We start from the raw sequence: 19332 nt of genomic DNA, 5'->3' as shown, positions 1-19332 counted from the left end.
CATTTTGCCAAAAGTAATTATAGATTCAATGCATTTGAAAGGCTCAGGTGACCAAGAGAATGGGTAACTACTGCAGCTATGTCACTATATAGAAACTCTGGACATAAAAAGAACCCCTGGTGTCTGACCAGGTAGGCAGAATTCAGAAAGGGCTACTTTTCCAGAGAAGACATGGACATTAGCTCACCACTAGGGCACTATATTTAAGCAGATGTATACTAACGAAGGGATGCTGAAACATGAAGGGTAAGACCAGCCTGATATCAGTTAAACTTACAACGACGGAGCAAAAATCAACCTGGTGCCATTAACCTTGTGGCTAACTGTAGAGATTTCAACTCAAAACGATTTGCAGGACAGTTCCATGTAAAGGAACAAACTGGTCTTTTGGTTTTCTTTTCCCTTCCAGTTTCAATGTTATGTAATGTATTTAAATTCTTATTTAAATACAGCTTGTTTTCAGAAATAATAATAATAATAATAATAATAATAATAATAATAATAATAATAATAATAATATTGAGGACTGTTTCAAAAGATAAAGCAGATGCAGTACTGCAGTTCTGCTGGTCACATTACACATTACTATTCAGATATTAGCAAAATTATTAATACCAATGCAAAAATATACTGTAATAATGGTTGTGTATTTTGGAGGGCTAAGTGTGTACAGATGAATATTTAAGTACATGATTTTTCAAGTGATTTCTCTGATGGATTGCCTGGTAAAATTTCACTCAATACCCACTCATTTATTCTCTAGTTCCAAATCTGGGTATTAGGCCCGGAATAATCTCTGGGTGGTTTGTTGACTGAATAGATTAACTAGTTCTCTTGAGTCATAAAAAGGGAACATCTTGCCTTCTTTTGCACACTATAGAGTCATTCTGTGTATTTGAAAAAGAACCATCTCAGAAAAGGTCAGGGGTAACTCACTTCAGGCCAGATATGAAAGCCCTGTGAAGGATTTCTGATTCTGATCCAGGAGATAGGGGACAACTTGAAACCAGTTAGCAAAGTCAGATGGTTAAGAAGGGAACAATCAGAAGTGACAGAGATATCTAACACAGCCTCACTAGCCGAGGCCACCATACGAGAGTGTTCTTAACAACCATTAGTGAATTTCAGATAGGCTCAATGACAATATTCTTCTATCCTTCCATGGGTAATTGGCATATTCTTGTGAGAGACATAGATGGAGTTTGATTGTGTGTCTATCAAGTAAGCCCCACCTAGTTTCAATGAATAATTTGTAACCTGTGAATGATAAGACAATCAAAATTAAAAGGTTAAGCATATATTAATAATAAGAAAAATCCATGAATGTTGAATGGGACTTGTATATACGTTAGAAAGGTGACAGTTATTTGAAGTTGAAGTGAAGTTAGAAAATAGTTCAATAATATACAAAAGTCAGTTTATGTAGTATCTAGATTGCTAGGCCTGACCATCTCTTCTTCAAATATATTTGTAGAAATAGGAGATAAAGGAAATTGTTTCTCTTTGTTTCATATTACTATCAGAAAGCCTACTCTGACAAAACACACAGAAAACAAACCTTGCTTTGCTGTAAGTCTGAATGTTGGTAGATAGGGTAGATATGCCAATAGGGGTTCTGATTTCCTCAATATGAACTCAGTCTGCTCTCTTCCTTTGTCATGGAATATAGTGATTTGGTTTTACAGGAACATTTTGAAATTTCACAGGATACTCAGAAAACTTTACTACCTTTGGGTGTCAAATGTTACCTGATGCGGGGCTTCAGTAAATAAGGCAGACATGGAAAACTATTAGGTTGTTGATAAAAAGATGCATAGAGATGGATGAAAATAACTGTAGAATTCTTTATTTGGCACATGGCAGACACACCTTTCTCGAAATCAGTAATCTTTGGTGACCCACTGGAGACCTTACACAAGCAAAATCACTCTAGCAGAATTATGAGCCTAGGTTGCATATCACTTTAAGTATAGCAGCAGACACACAGCCTATGATGATCTATAAGAGCTCTCTTCTTCAACACTGGATATGACTTTTAGAATTTTGACACAAATATTCCCTCATGGTAAGTGAAGAACATTTTCTTGGTAAACTATGAACTGAAAAACTCTCCAAAGTTAGGATGAATAAGACTAAGAATGTTCATTAAATAGTTCCTACCTGTGATGCAAGGACAAGTCAGAAACAGAAAACAAATTCTTCATGTCATATTAGTGCAGATGTGAAGGATTAGTCCCTTTATCCTATATGGATTTGTCTATTTACCTATCAATTGTACACAAAGTTCTGAAAAGGAGATCCAACTATATGTTTACTCATTAGCACACGGTACATTTCTGGAAACACCTGAACTTAATGAAAAGCATTAGAATTTTTTCAACAAAATAATCAAGAGCCAGAGGTATTGCTGACATTCACTATTAAGAGTAAAATATTACCAACATCATTGATGCCAATATCCAATGCAAAATATTAAAACAATGGAGTGCTTATGGAATGCTAAGCTTATATTGATATATTGCAATACAAAAAAATCTTTCAAGACCTATATATGATCAACTCCCAGTTGCAGTGTCACTGTAGATACCTTCACATGTTCTGTTTCTCAAGGTGCTGAGGATTAATCCAACAAATAATTCTGGAAAATGTCGAGATAATTGTTGTACTAGTGTTCATGGGTTCTGAAAATTTAGTCCTGTACCTTTCTCAGAATAAAGTCTCACCTCTTAAATTTGGCAAATAAATTTCTCAGGAAATGTTGCATGGAATTCTCTCCTTCAAATGATATAATGATATAGTGAAGGACTCCAGTTAATGAACCATGTGCAAACCTCAATACTGGACAAGGAGGACCCTAGGCATTAATGCGCAATCTTCATATGATTTTGAGGAAAAGAGTGAAGTTAGATGTATGGGGTAAGAGTTGTGTTTGCCATGTTATAAATATGAAAGTCAAGGTGACCATAACTTGGCAAGGAAAGAATGACCCGTTTAGGCAAGGCAGGGTCTGAGAAGAGGAAACAGAAAATTTGTCAGAATTCATAAAGAGGTGGACATGAGATGATAGATTACTTGATTTGATTATTTCTTTACATATGGAGGCATATGTAAAGAAGTGAGAATAGGACATATAGGGGTTGGGGATTTAGCTCAGTGGTAGAGTGCTTGCCCTGGGTTTGGCCCTCAGCTACGGGAAAAAAAAAGAAAAAGAAAGAAAGAAAGGAAGGAAGGAAGAAAGGAAGGAAGGAAGGAAGGAAGGAAGGAAAAGAGAATAGGACATGTAAGAGTAGTGCATTTAGAAAATGTAGCCACCTTGCCCAGCAAGACATAGTGAAGAATTGTGATGCGTAGCACCCAGATACACATGAAAATTAGAACTGTGTACAAATGCAAGGAATAGAAGTTGGAGAGCATTCTGTAGATCATGGAAAGTTTATTGTTGCTGTTGTCAGTTTTTTTGTTTGTTGTACTTGTTGTCCTTGTTCTTGTTTGGTTGTTTGGTCTCTTGGTTTGGTTTGGTTTGTTCTATTTTATTTTGTTTGATCTTGCCAACAAAAATATATTAAAATAGGACACAAATAATTTAGACAAGCTATAGAGGGAGACTGCTGGAGTTTGCAAGCCATCTGGTCAAACACACATTACACAAGTAAATTCAGTTTATGATACTTTAGCTACTGAATGTGAGAACTTTATAATAATTCATCCCATGTGTGAGATGAAAATCAAGAGACAGATCCAGAAAGCTCTTGCTGAGCTTATATTTCAAACCTGTGCCTTTAGCACAATTTTTAGTCCCCTTGCACTGATGCTTGAGTGTCAACCTTCATGGAAACTTCTAAACACATAACATTTTCCTTCATCTTTTATTAAAAATGTGTTGTTTGGTAGTGTATATCAGTGAGATGTGTGGACTTCATATTTTGCTACCTATCTGACTCAAATATACTGATTAAAAATGCCCCAACACACACACACACACACACACACACACACACACACACACACACACGCACACGCACACACTAACAATGATAATCTCAAAGGTAGCAGGGGCTGAAGAGATTTAAGGCATACCAAAAATTCTGTTGTTCAAGATATTCAATATAAGCTAGTAAATTGCTCAGAGCAGACTTGCTTGTGTAAAAATAGGAATCACTATGAGAAAAAATCATGGAGTAGAATATGGCAATTTAACATTTCATTTGCAATTAAATTAAATAAAATCAATGATGAGATGGCAGCACATGCGGGGCATTTGATTTGGTTGAGAACCCAAAAATAAGTGATAGCATTTATTTGATCTGTGGCTAAGTCCCATGAGGATAATCAGTTGTTCAGATAGAGAAACTCAGATGTAACAGAGGATACACTTAAGACAGAATCTCTAATACAGACTAATGTAAATTTTATGATTTAAACTACTGATAGTACCTTGAATCATACACTAGAAAGAGAAACAATCATAAATAGAATTAGATTAATACTTTGAATAATAAACATACATGAATAGTAAACATACATGAAGATAATTATGAGAGAAAAAATTGATTTGAGAAAATTTTCCATATCCAAGACCTGAGTATATGAATAAATGGAAAGAGATTTTTGTTTGTGATTGTGTGTACTTAGATCTCCAGAGTAATTTAGTATTACCTGTAAAACCAATTTGCTTACAGAGTATAGAGGCAAACTTATGTGAAATGAACATCGAAATATAAGATGAAATTAACAACATATGAAAGATTTTTAAACTTTACAACTCTGGAAAAATAATATGTATATGTTTTTCATGAACACTCCATATTGTTTCATTTATACTCTTATATGAAATGGTCAGTCAGATACTATATGAGATTTATGTAATTTTCATCTATTGACAATCAAAACATGTGCCTAAAGATAATAATAAGCCTTTCCTTCTCTAAGTTCTCTGTGGTTTTGTCTTAACAATGAGGGAAGAAACTAAGGTAGAAAATAAGTAGTAAGATAGAAGTTGTAGGTACATTGGTATGATAAATATGAGTACCTGATTCTCAGTCTTTTAAATGTTGTCTATTGACGATATCTGAAGGTGTTTTGAGCTGAAGAATAGAAAAGTCATCAAATGCTGTAAGGTGAACTAAATGGTTCATCCTGGAAGCACTTGGTAAAATCTGAATTGTCAGAGAATTATGACCAGTTTAAGACTGGCTCATGGAATATCAAAGCACAAACAGGCTAATATTGAGAAATATTTTAGAGGCCCAATGGAAGTAGTATTGTGACAAAAAAAATATTGCTCCATTTTTCTAGGTCCTAGGAACTTTAAAGAGATTGATATTACATGTAATGAATTAATGTGTTAGGCAGACAAAATGTTCATATAAAATAGCATTAATTCTATAGCATGGTATTTGAATGTCACCATTATCCTTGAATTCTACACTGAGAAGGAACAAGAAGAGGTTGAACCATAAAATATGAGATGATTTGTGCTTTTTTTTAATTTTCAAGAGTGTGGTAATGTAAAACCAAAGTGTGTTCTTGAAGATAAGTGATAAGTACCCCAACAAAACCCCATATTCTGCAGCTGGATCCATATTAGCTTTTAAGAGGACTCACTAAACAAGGACTTTAATGAGGAAAGTGTGCATGTCTTAGAAAGGAGAGAGATGAAACTGGGAATTCAGCTGCACAGGTTTCTTTCTCCAACAAATACCTACAGAAAATATTTCCAATGATTCAGATCAAAAGGAAAGATATAATACTGCCACTTTGGCCCAAAAGAGTCAGACAGGAGAAGGACAAGTGTTGCTAGATATAAAGACATGAAAGATATACGATTCAAATATTTTGGTGTTATTTCAGAGAGGAATCAAATACATGAACTAGAGCCTAGAGAACTGTTATTAATATGTGAAGAAAAGGCCAAAAAATTACCTACCTATGGTTAAAAGAAGCAAAATTGGAAACATAAAAAGAGATTTTCTCCCACAGTCATCATTTCATCATATAGATTATGCAGAGTTTGTTTCCTCTATTTAGATGAAAATAGTTTCCTCTCTATGAAGGTTAGACCAAGCTCCAAAGAAATAAGATTCACTAATTTGTAACTTTTTCCATCAGCAAAATATTTATTATTTTAAAATTTTAAATATTATTCCATAGCAAAAATACACATAGTATTAACAAGCATTGGGATGTATCTAAGGATAACCAATATGGAGAGCTTTATCTGACTTTTCAATATTAATGATAAGATTTTACCAATATCATTAATGTCAATACAAAATTACAGTATTTAAATAGCTGAGAGTCGAAATGTTCATGTTGTGCTGGTACATATTTAAGTACATATTGTTTCAGGTAAAATCTATATTACTTTCCTGATAGATGGGTATTTGAAGCACAAATACATATTCTCCATCTCCAAGTTCTTAGAATTATAATCTAGACAAACACTGAGAACTGTTGACTAAATGGATTGAACATTGCTCATGATGCATGAAAGTGGGACATGGTGTCTTTTTCTACCATAGATGATCTCAGTTGATTTGAAAAAAAAATTCTGTAACAGTGGAGAATAGCACTCCCTCCAGCACTGAAATAACTGCACTGTGAGGGACAGGATATCTTTTTTTTTTTTATTAACTTGAGTATTTCTTATATACATTTCCAGTGTTATTCCCTTTCCCGGTTTCCGGGCAAACATCCCCTCCCCTCCCCCCCTTCCTTATGGGTGTTCCCCTCCCCACCCTCCCCCCATTACCGCCCTCCCCCCGACAGTCTAGTTCACTGGGGGGTTCAGTCTTGGCAGGACCCAGGGCTTCCCCTTCCACTGGTGCTCTTACTAGGATATTCATTGCTACCTATGAGGTCAGAGTCCAGGGTCAGTCCATGTATAGTCTTTAGGTAGTGGCTTAGTCCCTGGAAGCTCTGGTTGCTTGGCATTGTTGTACATATGGGGTCTCGAGCCCCTTCAAGCTCTTCCAGTTCTTTCTCTGATTCCTTCAACGGGGGGTCCCGTTCTCAGTTCAGTGGTTTGCTGCTGGCATTCGCCTATGTATTTGCTGTATTCTGGCTGTGTCTCTCAGGAGAGATCTACATCCGGTTCCTATCCGCCTGCACTTCTTTGCTTCATCCATCTTATCTAATTGGGTGGCTGTATATGTATGGGCCACATGTGGGGCAGGCTCTGAATGGGTTTTCCTTCAGTCTCTGTTTTAATCTTTGCCTCTCTTTTCCCTGCCAAGGGTATTCTTTTCCCCTTTTAAAGAAGGAGTGAAGCATTCACATTTTGATCATCCGCCTTGAGTTTCATTTGTTCTAGGCATCTAGGGTAATTCAAGCATTTGGGCTAATAGCCACTTATCAGTGAGTGCATACCATGTATGTCTTTTTGTGATTGGGTTAGCTCACTCAGGATGATATTTTCCAGTTCCAACCATTTGCCTACGAATTTATAAAGTCGTTGTTTTTGATAGCTGAGTAATATTCCATTGTGTAGATGTACCACATTTTCTGTATCCATTCCTCTGTTGAAGGGCATCTGGGTTCTTTCCAGCTTCTGGTTATTATAAATAAGGCTGCGATGAACATAGTGGAGCACGTGTCTTTTTTATATGTTGGGGCATCTTTTGGGTATATGCCTAAGAGAGGTATAGCTGGATCCTCAGGCAGTTCAATGTCCAATTTTCTGAGGAACCTCCAGACTGATTTCCAGAATGGTTGTGCCAGTCTGCAACCCCACCAACAATGGAGGAGTGTTCCTCTTTCTTCTCATCCTCGCCAGCATTTGCTGTCACCTGAGTTTTTGATCTTAGCCATTCTCACTGGTGTGAGGTGAAATCTCAGGGTTGTTTTGATTTGCATTTCCCTGATGACTAAAGATGTTGAACATTTTTTAGGGTGTTTTCAGCCATTCGGGCATTCCTCAGCTGTGAATTCTTTTTGTTTAGCTCTGAACCCCATTTTTAATAGGGTTATTTGTCTCCTGCGGTCTAACTTTTTTGAGTTCTTTGTATATTTTGGATATAAGGCCTCTATCTGTTGTAGGATTGGTAAAGATCTTTTCCCAATCTGTTGGTTGCCGTTTTGTCCTAACCACAGTGTCCTTTACCTTACAGAAGCTTTGTAGTTTTAAGAGATCCCATTTGTCGATTCTTGATCTTAGAGCATAAGCCATTGGTGTTTTGTTCAGGAAATTTTTTCCAGTGCCCATGTGTTCCAGATGCTTCCCTAGTTTTTCTTCTATTAGTTTGAGTGTGTGTGGTTTGATGTGGAGGTCCTTGATCCACTTGGACTTAAGCTTTGTACAGGGTGATAAGCATGGATCGATCTGCATTCTTCTACATGTTGACCTCCAGTTGAACCAGCACCATTTGCTGAAAATGCTATCTTTTTTCCATTGGATGGTTTGGGCTCCTTTGTCAAAAATCAAGTGACCATAGGTCTGTGGGTTCATTTCTGGGGGACAGGTTATCTTAAACCCAGAGTCAGATGTCAGATCTAAAAATTCAGGACCCTACACAATAAAGATAACTCTGGGCATATGTTTTCAGGAGGAACACACAGCACGGTTATAAGTGTTTGTGGAAAAAGATAAAGTTGTCATGTTTTAGGAAGCCCAGTCACTTGACAATGGCATATTGAGAATAACCTTAGTATTTACTGGAAATTCTAAACTGAGGAATCACAAAAAAAGCCAAGAATATTCCAAGGAACAACATTAAAGGAAGGGTTATTTGGGTATTGAAGGATATGTAGAAATGATAAAGACACAATGTAGGGGAACAAGAAAGAAAAGTATATTTGCAGGATGGAGCCAGGCTTGCCCAGCAGAATGTGGTACAGAATGACTATTCCTGCTTTTCTTGGATCTTCAGCCTGTTGTTCTTCTGAAGCTCCAGCTCTGTGTGTGTGCAAATAATGACAAAAGTATTTCAAATATCACTGTTATTGTTGGATGCCTTGCTCTGGTTTTAAAATTTTGCAGCCAGAACTGAACAGTATAGACACATGAGTACCAGAACTGAGAAAAGCCAGAATGAAGGACAAAAGCAGGATATTCTCTAGACCATAGAGACAAAAAGGTAAGACTAAGACAACACTGAAGAAAGCTAGACGATAATAAGCATGATTTTTACTCAGAAATACCAGTCATCATGACAAACAGATATTACTTCAATAAAAGAATTGGTTAAAGTGCGCCCAAGTAAGCTTATATTAATTCATACCATGTAATAGATGAAAATCAAGAGCCTGGGCCCAGGAAGATTTCAAAAATGTTGCATTCACATTTTTCCTTTATCACCACGTCTTAGATGCGGTACACAAACATTTAAATTCCTACTGACCTGGCAATTCCTTCTAAACATAGAACATTTTTCTCCCTACCCCAGTTGCTACTTCATCTCTCTAACACCAATAGACTCCATCCTTGTTTGTCTGTTGGACATGATCACAGTTGTATGAACACACTAATGAGTATAACCTATATAAGCAAAGGGGTCTTAATACATTCAGGTGGGCATTGCTTTGTATAAGAAAGGCAATCTATAGGGGAAGGATTGTAGAAGAAGTTGACCTGGAAGGGGGCAGTGATAAAGCTATAAAATGAGTATGTAAAAAAATTTAAATTAAATAATGTAAAATTCAAGAAAAAAGGTATGCAATGTAATCTGATAAGGCTCTTCTGAGGTAGCTACCTTTTCTAAGGAAAAATAATACCATAAGAACAGGGTGCAAAGCCATAATCTCCTAAATTATCCTCTGACTTACAGTTAAATTGAATCAAAGCAAAGGTGAGATATCATCTTGTCCCATCTTGTCATTTTCCTTAGAAAAGAGGTTAAACATGAAAAAGAGCCCATATTATATCTAGAGAAAAGACTTAATAACCCTACACAAATTGGTACTCGTGGGAAATGTAAGATGGTGAAGGAAAAGAAATTCAGATGTTACTGAACATAACCACTTGAGTATAATCTAAAACACATGGGAAGGTAAATTGTCAGGGGCCATCTAGGAGTGGAAAAAGGCTAGCAGGTGATATACTTTCACCATGGAATGTGGACTATGAAGAATGTGATTCTCCTGGAATGGATCAAGGAATGACATTTCCTAATTTTCTTCCTGCTATTTATATGCCATTCCTGTCAACATTAAATTAATGTAGAATCTGTCCTCAGCAATCTGCTATATTCTGCTTGCTGGAATTCAATTCTCTCTCCACCAACCTTGATCAGACCTGTGGATCCTGAAGCATATAGGAAAGTTTCCTTTCCCTCATTCATAATAACTACTCACTCAAATCATTAGGACATGCCAAGTTTCCCTGAGAACACTGATATCCCAGGGGGACCTTCATTCTCCAGCCACATCTCACCCCTCATTCATTAAACATGAGAGTCTGACTCATACAGATTATCTTCCCTTCTGACACCCATCTCACCTGCTCTCTGAGTAATTTGGTACACTCCAAGTTGCCTTCAGCAGTCTGCTGACACCAGTAGACATCCATGTTCCTCTTATCACCATCTGGGAGTCTTAAATTTTGATGTTAGCTTTTCTTTCATCACAAAGCTCTCTTTTACTTTCAGGCTTCTGGTACACCCTAAGTAGCTCTGAGTAGTCTACTCTCCAAGTAGGCCTTTCTTTCTGCCACCATTGCTCTGAACACTTTCATCAGACCTGCAGAACCTGAACCATAGAAACATGGTAATTAGGAATGACACAGTGCAAGGATATCCATCCGAGGAAGGCCACACATGGACTTCTGGGCTAACTCCCCTCCCAATACCTACTACAATAGGGACATTCAGGGGCATCGGTGATATACATGGCAAAAGGCCCTGAAACAACACAATCTATAACAGTTATAGCAATATAACTACTTCACTGCAAAGCTACTCTACTACAGCATCCATGAATAACCTAAAACAACTGAAGCACAAGAAAGTGACATTAAATGCAATCCAACAAAGATAATATATGCCTCTTTAGAGCAGATATTTGAATCCCTTAAAGAAATTGAGGAGCTCGTAAAGGTCTTTAAAAAGCAACACACAAATCCCTTAAATATATATAGGAAAAACAATAAAAAAGGAAACAAGTGTATAAAACTATAAGTGATGTGAAAATGGAAATAGAAGCAATAGAGAAAACAAAAACTGAGGGAATCCTAAAGATAGCAATCCTAGGGAAGTGAACAGGAACAAGAAATGCAAGCATCAGGAATATAATATAATAGATGGAAGAGAGATATTCAGGCATAGAAGATAAAGTAGAAAAAAACCTATAAATGTTGAATCTAAAAACCATTACACAAACTAAGCAGGATATCTAGAATACCATGAAAAGACCTAACTTAGAAATGATAGAATTTGGCAAAAGTGAAGTATTCCAGTCCCAAGGCACAGAAAATATTTTCAACAAAACCATACAAGAAAACTTTCTCACTGTAATGAAAAAATGCCTATAAGCATACAAAAAGCTTATAGAACACCAGTTATACTGGGCCAGAAAAGAAAATCCTCCTGCCACATAGTAATCAAAACAGAAAATCTGAAGAACAAAGAAAGAATATTAAAAGCAGTGAGGGATAATATCAGGTAACATCAAAAAGAAGGCCTATAGGAACTACAGCTGATTTCACAAATATTCTAAAAGCTAAAAGGTCCGGTCAGATATCTTGCATCCTCTTAATACAAAACAAAACAAAACAAAACAAAACAAATGCAGATGCCACATAGACTAGTATACCGAACCAAATTCTCAGTCACCATAAGTAGAAAAAATGAGAAATTTAAAAACAAGTACAAATTCAAACAATATCTATCCACAATCCAAGCCCCACATATTCCATCCTTCCTCCCAACAAACATATACATATACACTAAAACTAAAAATATAATTTTTAAGAAGTTGAGACTTAGTTGATAAAATGCTGTCTATTCTTGGTTTTCTGGTGCTGTGACCCTACTTTACAGAGCTGTGTAGCAAGGTCTCTTCTGGCTGTTCTTACTGACTTGTTGTGCTCCTTTGAATTTTCAGCCAGCCGGGAGATGTAGCACTTGTTAGATATGTTACCTAAAACTAACACTTCCTAAACATATTATATGAAGATTAATAAAATCATCTTTAGAAAGGTATTTATTTCCAACATGCTGAGACTGTTGGTCCAAGCCAACCAATAGCTACACTCCCCCATCCTTATCTATATCTATGAAGAAGACAGTTGTGTCAGAATAAAAAATGGATTTAGTAGTCATGAGGAATTAAGAGCTAAGAGAGAAGGGGTGAGAGGGAGAGGGAGAGTAAGGTTTTGTCTGATTGTAGAAGTATTCGACTTAGCAGTTTTGGGGTAAACCTAGTGCTATGCTGTGGAGCTGTGTATACCCTCTCATTTCATACATTGAAATCCTGGCCTTCAAGGCTGTTGTATTAGTATGTGGGCCTTTGGAAATTTATTGGGTCATCAAGAGCAAAGTCAGTAAGATTAGTATTGGTGCCCTTATACTCCAGGGTTGTGTCATTAATGAAGAGAGGAAGCTGACTGTCAGCTAAAATATGGGCTCTCATGTGACACTGAATCTAAATTCTCTCTTATCATGGACTCACCAGCTTTTGGAAACCTGAGAAAAATATTTCTAGTCTCTATAGCTCATCTAGGTTATAATATTTTGTCTAGTATCGAGAATATTTAAAGATATCTGATTATCTGTTTAACCAAAACCCCCAGGAGTGATTGCCATTGGGAAGATGGCACACACTGGGAAACTGGTGCCCACAGTGTCTCTGATACTGAAGAGATGGAATTGTAAGAATGTTCAGAAGTGACCCATTCCATGGGCAAGCATCACTCCTTAACACTATTAATGATATTCTGTTATGCTTGTAGACAGGAGCATGCTGTCCTCTGAGAGACTCCACCAGCAACGGACTCATTCAGATACACACATTTAGTGGATGGGGACTGTTATGGAAGAATAAAAGGAAGGATTGTGGGCCCAAAGAGGGATAGGAACTTTTCAGGAAGACCAATAAAATCAACTAACCTGGAAAAAAAGAATTACAACTTATTTCACAAATATTCTAAAAGCTAAAAGGTCCGGTCAGATATCTTGCATCCTCTTAATACAAAACAAAACAAAACAAAAAACACAGATGACACATACACTAATATACCGAACAAAATTTTTAACAAAGAAAATGAGAAATTTAAAGATAAGTACAAATTCAAACAATATCTATCCACAATCCAAGCCCCACATAAAATATTAGATAAAACTACAACACAAGGAGGATAATTTTTTAAGAAGGCACCTAATTTTAGGAACTTTCCTCTTAGCACTGCTATTACTGTGCCCCATAAAATTGGGTATGTTGTGCCTTCCTTTTCAGTGAATTCTAGAAAGACTTTAATTTCTTTCTTTGTTTCTCCCTGACACAGAGATTCAAGCAAACACAGGAAATAAGCAATTCCATACCATGGAAAACAAGGGAAACACCCACAAACACACATACATAACTACACCCAAATACATTAACCCTGATGCATCTGCAATATTTATTGATGAGATAATCCTTTAAAGGCCAGTAGAATGACCAGTGCTTTCAAAAATGGTATAATATCTGCATATGAATAAATATAAAAAGAAATCTTTTGGTTTTTTATAATGGATAATATAGCAACCTTACAATCAGTATTGATATTTTTATATGTCAGTTTATCAAAACAGATCCTTCTCTGTGAACAGCATCACAACTATCTTCACATAAAAGTGTAGGAAAGGGCAGGCTCATCATGATGGAATGAATCTGGCCTTTAGAAATGTTTCCGAAAACTACATTGAAGGCACAGCTGAGTATCTGACATAACTGTTGAACAAGGACATTAATTTGAGCATATATACCAATAAAGTAACTCAAATGGTTAATAATATTAAGAAAATACCCTTCCCTAAAAAGAACCTAGATATAGATGGCTGTAAATTGAATATTACCTACATCTCTTTAAGCATGCTTTTTTTAATTCCACAAATTAACTTTCCCATAATAGATAAAAGCCTACACTGAACAAAACAAGAAAATCTGGATGAATGCATAATTTTCTAAACAGATACCAAGTACCAAAATTAAATCAGGATCAGATAAACAATCTAAATATTCACATAACCCTTAAATAAGGAGAAGCAGTCATAAAAAGTCTCCTTACCAAAAAAATTCAAGAACCAGTCAGGTTTGGTGCAGAATTCTATCAGACCTTCAAAGAATACCTAATACCAATATATATCAAGCTAGTCCACAAAATAGAGGGAACAATACCCAATTCAATCGATGAAGTCACATTTAGGCCTATACCTTAAACACACAAGAACCAACAAAGAAGAAGAACTTCAGATCAATTTTCATATGAATATCAATGCAAAATTACTTAATAAAGTTCTCAAAAACTGACTCTGAGAACATACATAATGATCAAGTAAGCTTCATCCCAGGAATGTAGGAATGGTTCTACATCCGGAAATCCATCAACACTATCCACTATATAAACAAACTCGCATTAAAAACTAAGTACTCATCTCATTAAATGCTGAGAAAGCATTTGACAAAATTCAACACCCATTCATGATGAAAGTTTTGGAAAGAAGAGTAATGCAAGCCCATATCTAAACATAGTAAAAGCAATATACAACAAAACAGTAGCCAACAACAAACTAAATGGAAAGAAACTTGAAGGAATCCCAGTAAAATCAGGGAATAGACAAGGATTCCCCCTCTCTCCCTACTTATCCAATATAGGGCTCAAATTTCTAGACAGAGCATTTAGACAATAAAAGGAGCTAAAAGTATCCAGTGGGTAAAAGACAGCATTTAACAAATGGTGCTGGTTCAACCAGCGGTAAACATGAAGAATACTGCAAATTGATCCATTCTTATTGCTTTGTAAAAAGCTCAGGGCCATGTGGCTCAAGGACCTCCACCAGATACATTGAAACTAAAAGAAGAGGTTGCGGGGCCTTCCAGTTTCTGCCTCTGCCTGGAGCTAACCCAGTCCCACAGCTCTCTATACCAAGATTCAGTGAGGGAGAACTTTCCACTTGTGACAATAGTTGACCCTGTGAAAGAGCTCTCTGTACCCAGATGCCACTGGAAGAAAGGTGGTCTCCCAAAGTGCTGACACACAGGCTTACAGGAGGGTCAAGCAACTGTCACAGACAGCAAGATCAGCTAACACCAGATATAACCAAATGGTGAGAGGTCAGAGTAGGAACCTAAGCAACAAAAACCAAGACTACTTGGCATCATCAGAGCCCAGTTCTCCAACTAAACCAAATGCTGGATATCACAACACAACAAGAAAAGCAAGATTTGTGCTTATATTCACACCTCTTGATGATGATATAGGACTGTAAAAAGGACATAAATAGTCCCCTCTAAGAAATATAGGAGACCACAGGTAAACAAATAGAAATCCGTAAAGAGAATATATAAGAACATCTTAAGGACAAAACACAAACACAACCAAAAAACATGAATGAACTGAACAAACCATCAAGGATGCAAGAATGGAAATAGAAACAATAAAGAAATCACAAAGCAAGACAACCTTGGAATTATAAAACCTAGGAAAGAAATCAGGAGTCATAGATACAATCATTACCAACAGAATACAAGAGATAGAACAGAGAATCTCAGGGGCAAAATATAAAATAGAAAACATTGAAACAACTGTCAAAGAAAATGTAAAAGTCAAAAAGCACCTTACCCTTTCCATCGAGGAAATCCAGGACACAATGAGAAGATCAAACAATAGGATAAGTGGTATAGAAGAGAGCAAAGACTTGCGAATTAAAGGACCAGAAAATATCTTCAACAAAATTATAGAAGAAAACTTCCCAAGCTAAAGAAAGTGATGCCCACAAACATACAAGAGGCCAACAAAACTCCAAATAGATTGGACCAGAAAAGAAATTTAAGGCCTAGAAATAAGCTCACACACCTAAAGTCAGTTGATCTTTCCCAAATGCACTAAAACCATGCAGTACAAATCTCAAGTCCACATGGATCAAGGACCTCCAATAAAACCAGATACACTCAAATTAATAGAAGGAAAAGTGGGGAAGAACCTTGAAAACTTGGGCACTGGAGAAAATCCCCAAACAGAACACCAATGGCTTATGCTCTAAGATCAACAATCAACAAATGGAAATTCATAAAATTGCAAAGCTCCTATAAGGCGATACTGTCATTAGGACAAAATGGCAACCAACAGATTGGTAAAATATCTATACCAATCCTACATCCAATAGAGGACTAATATATACAAGGAACTCAAGAGGTTAGATTCCAAAGAATCAAATAACCCTATTAAAAATGTGGGGTAACCTAAGCAAAGAATTTTCAACTGAAGAATATCCAATGGCCAAGAAGCACCTAAAGAAATAAATGTTCAACATCCTTATTCATCAGGCAAATGCAAATCAAAAGAAACCTGACACGAATCAGGATGATTAAGACCAAAAACCCAGGAGACAAAAGATGCTGGTGAGGATGTGGAGAAAGAGGAACACTCCTCCATTACTGGTGGGATTGCAAGCTGGTACTATATCTGGGGTATTCTGTATTTTTTATTGGTTAATATCCACTCATCGGTGAGAACATGTCATGCATGTCCTTTTGGGTCTGAGTCACCAAACTCAGGATGATATTTTCTAGTTCCATCCATTTGCCTACAAATCACAGAATGTACTCTTTCTTAATAGCTGAGTAGTATTCCATTGTGTAAATGAACAACATTTTCTGTATCCATTCTTCTGTTGTGGCACAGTTTCTGGCTATCACAAACAAGGCCATTATGAACATCGTCGAACATGTGCCAGTGTGGCATGCTGAGGAATCTTTTCAGTATAATCCCAAGAGTTAATTTCTTCATCTTTATGTAGGTCTGTTTCCAATTTTCTGAGGAATCTCCAAATTGATTTCCATACTGGTTGTACCAGTTTAAAATCCCACCAGCACTGTAGGTGTCTTCCCCTTTCTCCACATCCTCCCCAAAATGTGTGGTCATCTGAGGTTTTGACCTTCTGACTGGTGTAAGGTGGACTCTCTGGGTCATTTTGATTTGCAATACTTGGAACATCGCCTAACCCTTTTTAAGTAGGGTACAGAATTAAACAAAGAATTCTCCACTAAGGAATACGGAATGGCCAAGAATCACCTGAAGAAACGTTCAATATCTTTAATCATCAGGGAATTGAGAATCAAAACAACTCTAAAGGAGGGGAACAGAGAGTGGAATGTAAATTAAATAAGTAAAAATTTAATTAAATTAAGAAAGAAGTAACTGTAAACTTTATATTGGGACCATAATAAACCTGTTCTGAGGGGAATACTGCACCTAATCAAGACTTCAACAGGGAATGTGTTTGTTTTCTGGAAATAAAGGAACTGAATTCGTAATGTCATTTCAGAGGTTCTCATGTCAAACAATAGGGAATTATATCAGTTGAGTCAAAACTGAAGTACACAGTGGATGTTACAGCTTAGGTCCAAGGGATCAATGTTCCACCCAAACATGGTAGTAGAACTAAGAAATATTGTGCATGTTATACTGATGTTAGAGTTACATAGGTGGCAGTTTCATAACGTGCTTATCTATGGTTTTAATTAGTCTCAGAGGAAGGGAGTATTGGGTTCCCTGGAAGAAAGCTTCCAGAACTCACTGTATGAAGCTGTGCATGTGAAACAGAATTAACTCTGACGTCTTAGCTGGAAACAATGAATGTCGTAAACATAAAACAAGTAAAGGTACTGAAAATAAATGATATATGGGTGTGTATTCATATCAGAATCTGTATGGTAACCACATAATGGAAATGGGAGGAGAAAGAATGAATGAGTGTGAAGATAGAAAATCATCTGCCAAATTATGTCTTTCAGGCAGAACTTAAGATTTCTAAACCTTTCAAAGACTACTAACATTTGTCTCACAGTTTCAGAATATGCAGACCTTAGTCACTTTTCATTTTATTTTTCTTAGATATTATATGTATTTACATTTCATACACCCCCTAACCCTCTGTTCTGTACCTCCTTTCCCTCCTCCTGCTTTTATGAGGAAGCACCTACTCCCACCCACCCACTCCAACCTTAATGTCCTGACATTAACCTGCATTGGGAAGACAAGCCTTCACAGGAATGAGGGCTTTTCCTCCTATTGAGGCTGGACAATGCCATTCTCTGCTACACATGTGGCTGGAGTCATGGTTCCTTCCATGTATACTCATTGGTTTATGGTTTAGTCCCTGGGAACTCTGGCAGGGTCTGGTTGCTTGATATTTTTGTTCTTCCTATGATGTGAAAAACTCCTTCAGCAACTTCAGTTTGTTCTCTAACTCCTCCATTTGGGTCCCTTTGCTGTGTCCAATGGTTAGCTGCAACAAACTCATCTGTATCAGTAGGGCTTTGGCAGAGCCTCTCAGGAGAAACGTGTAACTGGCTCCTGTCATCAATCAATTCTTGGCATCAACAATAGTGACTGCATTTGGTGGCTGCATATGGGATGGATTCTGAGGTGGGGCAGTCTCTGGACCAACTTTTCATCAGTCCCTGCTTTATTCTTTGTCCCTATGAGAACTAATTCTCATGTTACATACCAATATTAAAGTAATCTTGAAAAGCCATCTGGGACCTCGGTGCTCCTGAGAGACACAGCCAGAATACAGAAAATACAGAGGCGAATGCCAGCAGCAAACCACTGAACTGAGAACGGGACCCCCATTGAAGGAATCAGAGAAAGGACTGAAAGAGCTTGAAGGGGTTCCAGACCCCATATGAACAACAATGCCAACCAACCAGAGCTTCCAGGGACTAAGCCACTACCCAAAGACTATACATGGACTGACCCTGGGCTCCAACCTCATAGGTAGCAATGAATGGCCTAGTAAGAGCACCAGTGGAAGGGGAAGCCCTTGGTCCTGCCAAGACTGAACCCCGAGTGAACGTAATTGTTGGGGGGAGGGCGGTAATGCTGGGAGGATGGGGAGGGGAACACCCATATCCTTCTATATGGGTGGTAATGGTGGGAGGAGGGGGAGGGGTTAGGGGGATGTTGGCCCGGAAACCGGGAAAGGAATAACATTCGAAATGTAAATAAGAAACACTCAAGTTAATAAAAAAAAAATTCTACAGCATGAAATAAAATAAAAAATATACTACTGTTATTCAGCTTGCTTATAAATGTTTCAGTGATATAACTGATTGTATTTTGTATGCTGTGAATTTAAATTATAAATTAATATTAAAAGAAAAAGAAAATTACTCCCAATATATACATATTTAAAA

General features: G+C 37.0%; 1 protein-coding gene across 1 annotated transcript in view; it reads right to left on the bottom strand.

The window, feature by feature from the left end:
* The window catches only part of LOC116901020 (eukaryotic translation initiation factor 1-like), a 14847-nt gene extending 4343 nt beyond the window's left edge, over positions 1-10504 (bottom strand). Inside the window, exon 1 of the mRNA XM_032902615.1 lies at positions 10436-10504. Coding sequence (XP_032758506.1) covers positions 10436-10504 — 69 coding nt within the window. The remainder of the gene's footprint in view (positions 1-10435) is intronic.
* Between the last annotated feature and the right edge of the window lie 8828 nt (positions 10505-19332).

Source organism: Rattus rattus, chromosome 5, assembly GCF_011064425.1.
Source record: "Rattus rattus isolate New Zealand chromosome 5, Rrattus_CSIRO_v1, whole genome shotgun sequence".
Taxonomy (NCBI): Eukaryota; Metazoa; Chordata; class Mammalia; order Rodentia; family Muridae; genus Rattus; species Rattus rattus.
This window is presented reverse-complemented; position numbering and strand designations above follow the sequence as displayed.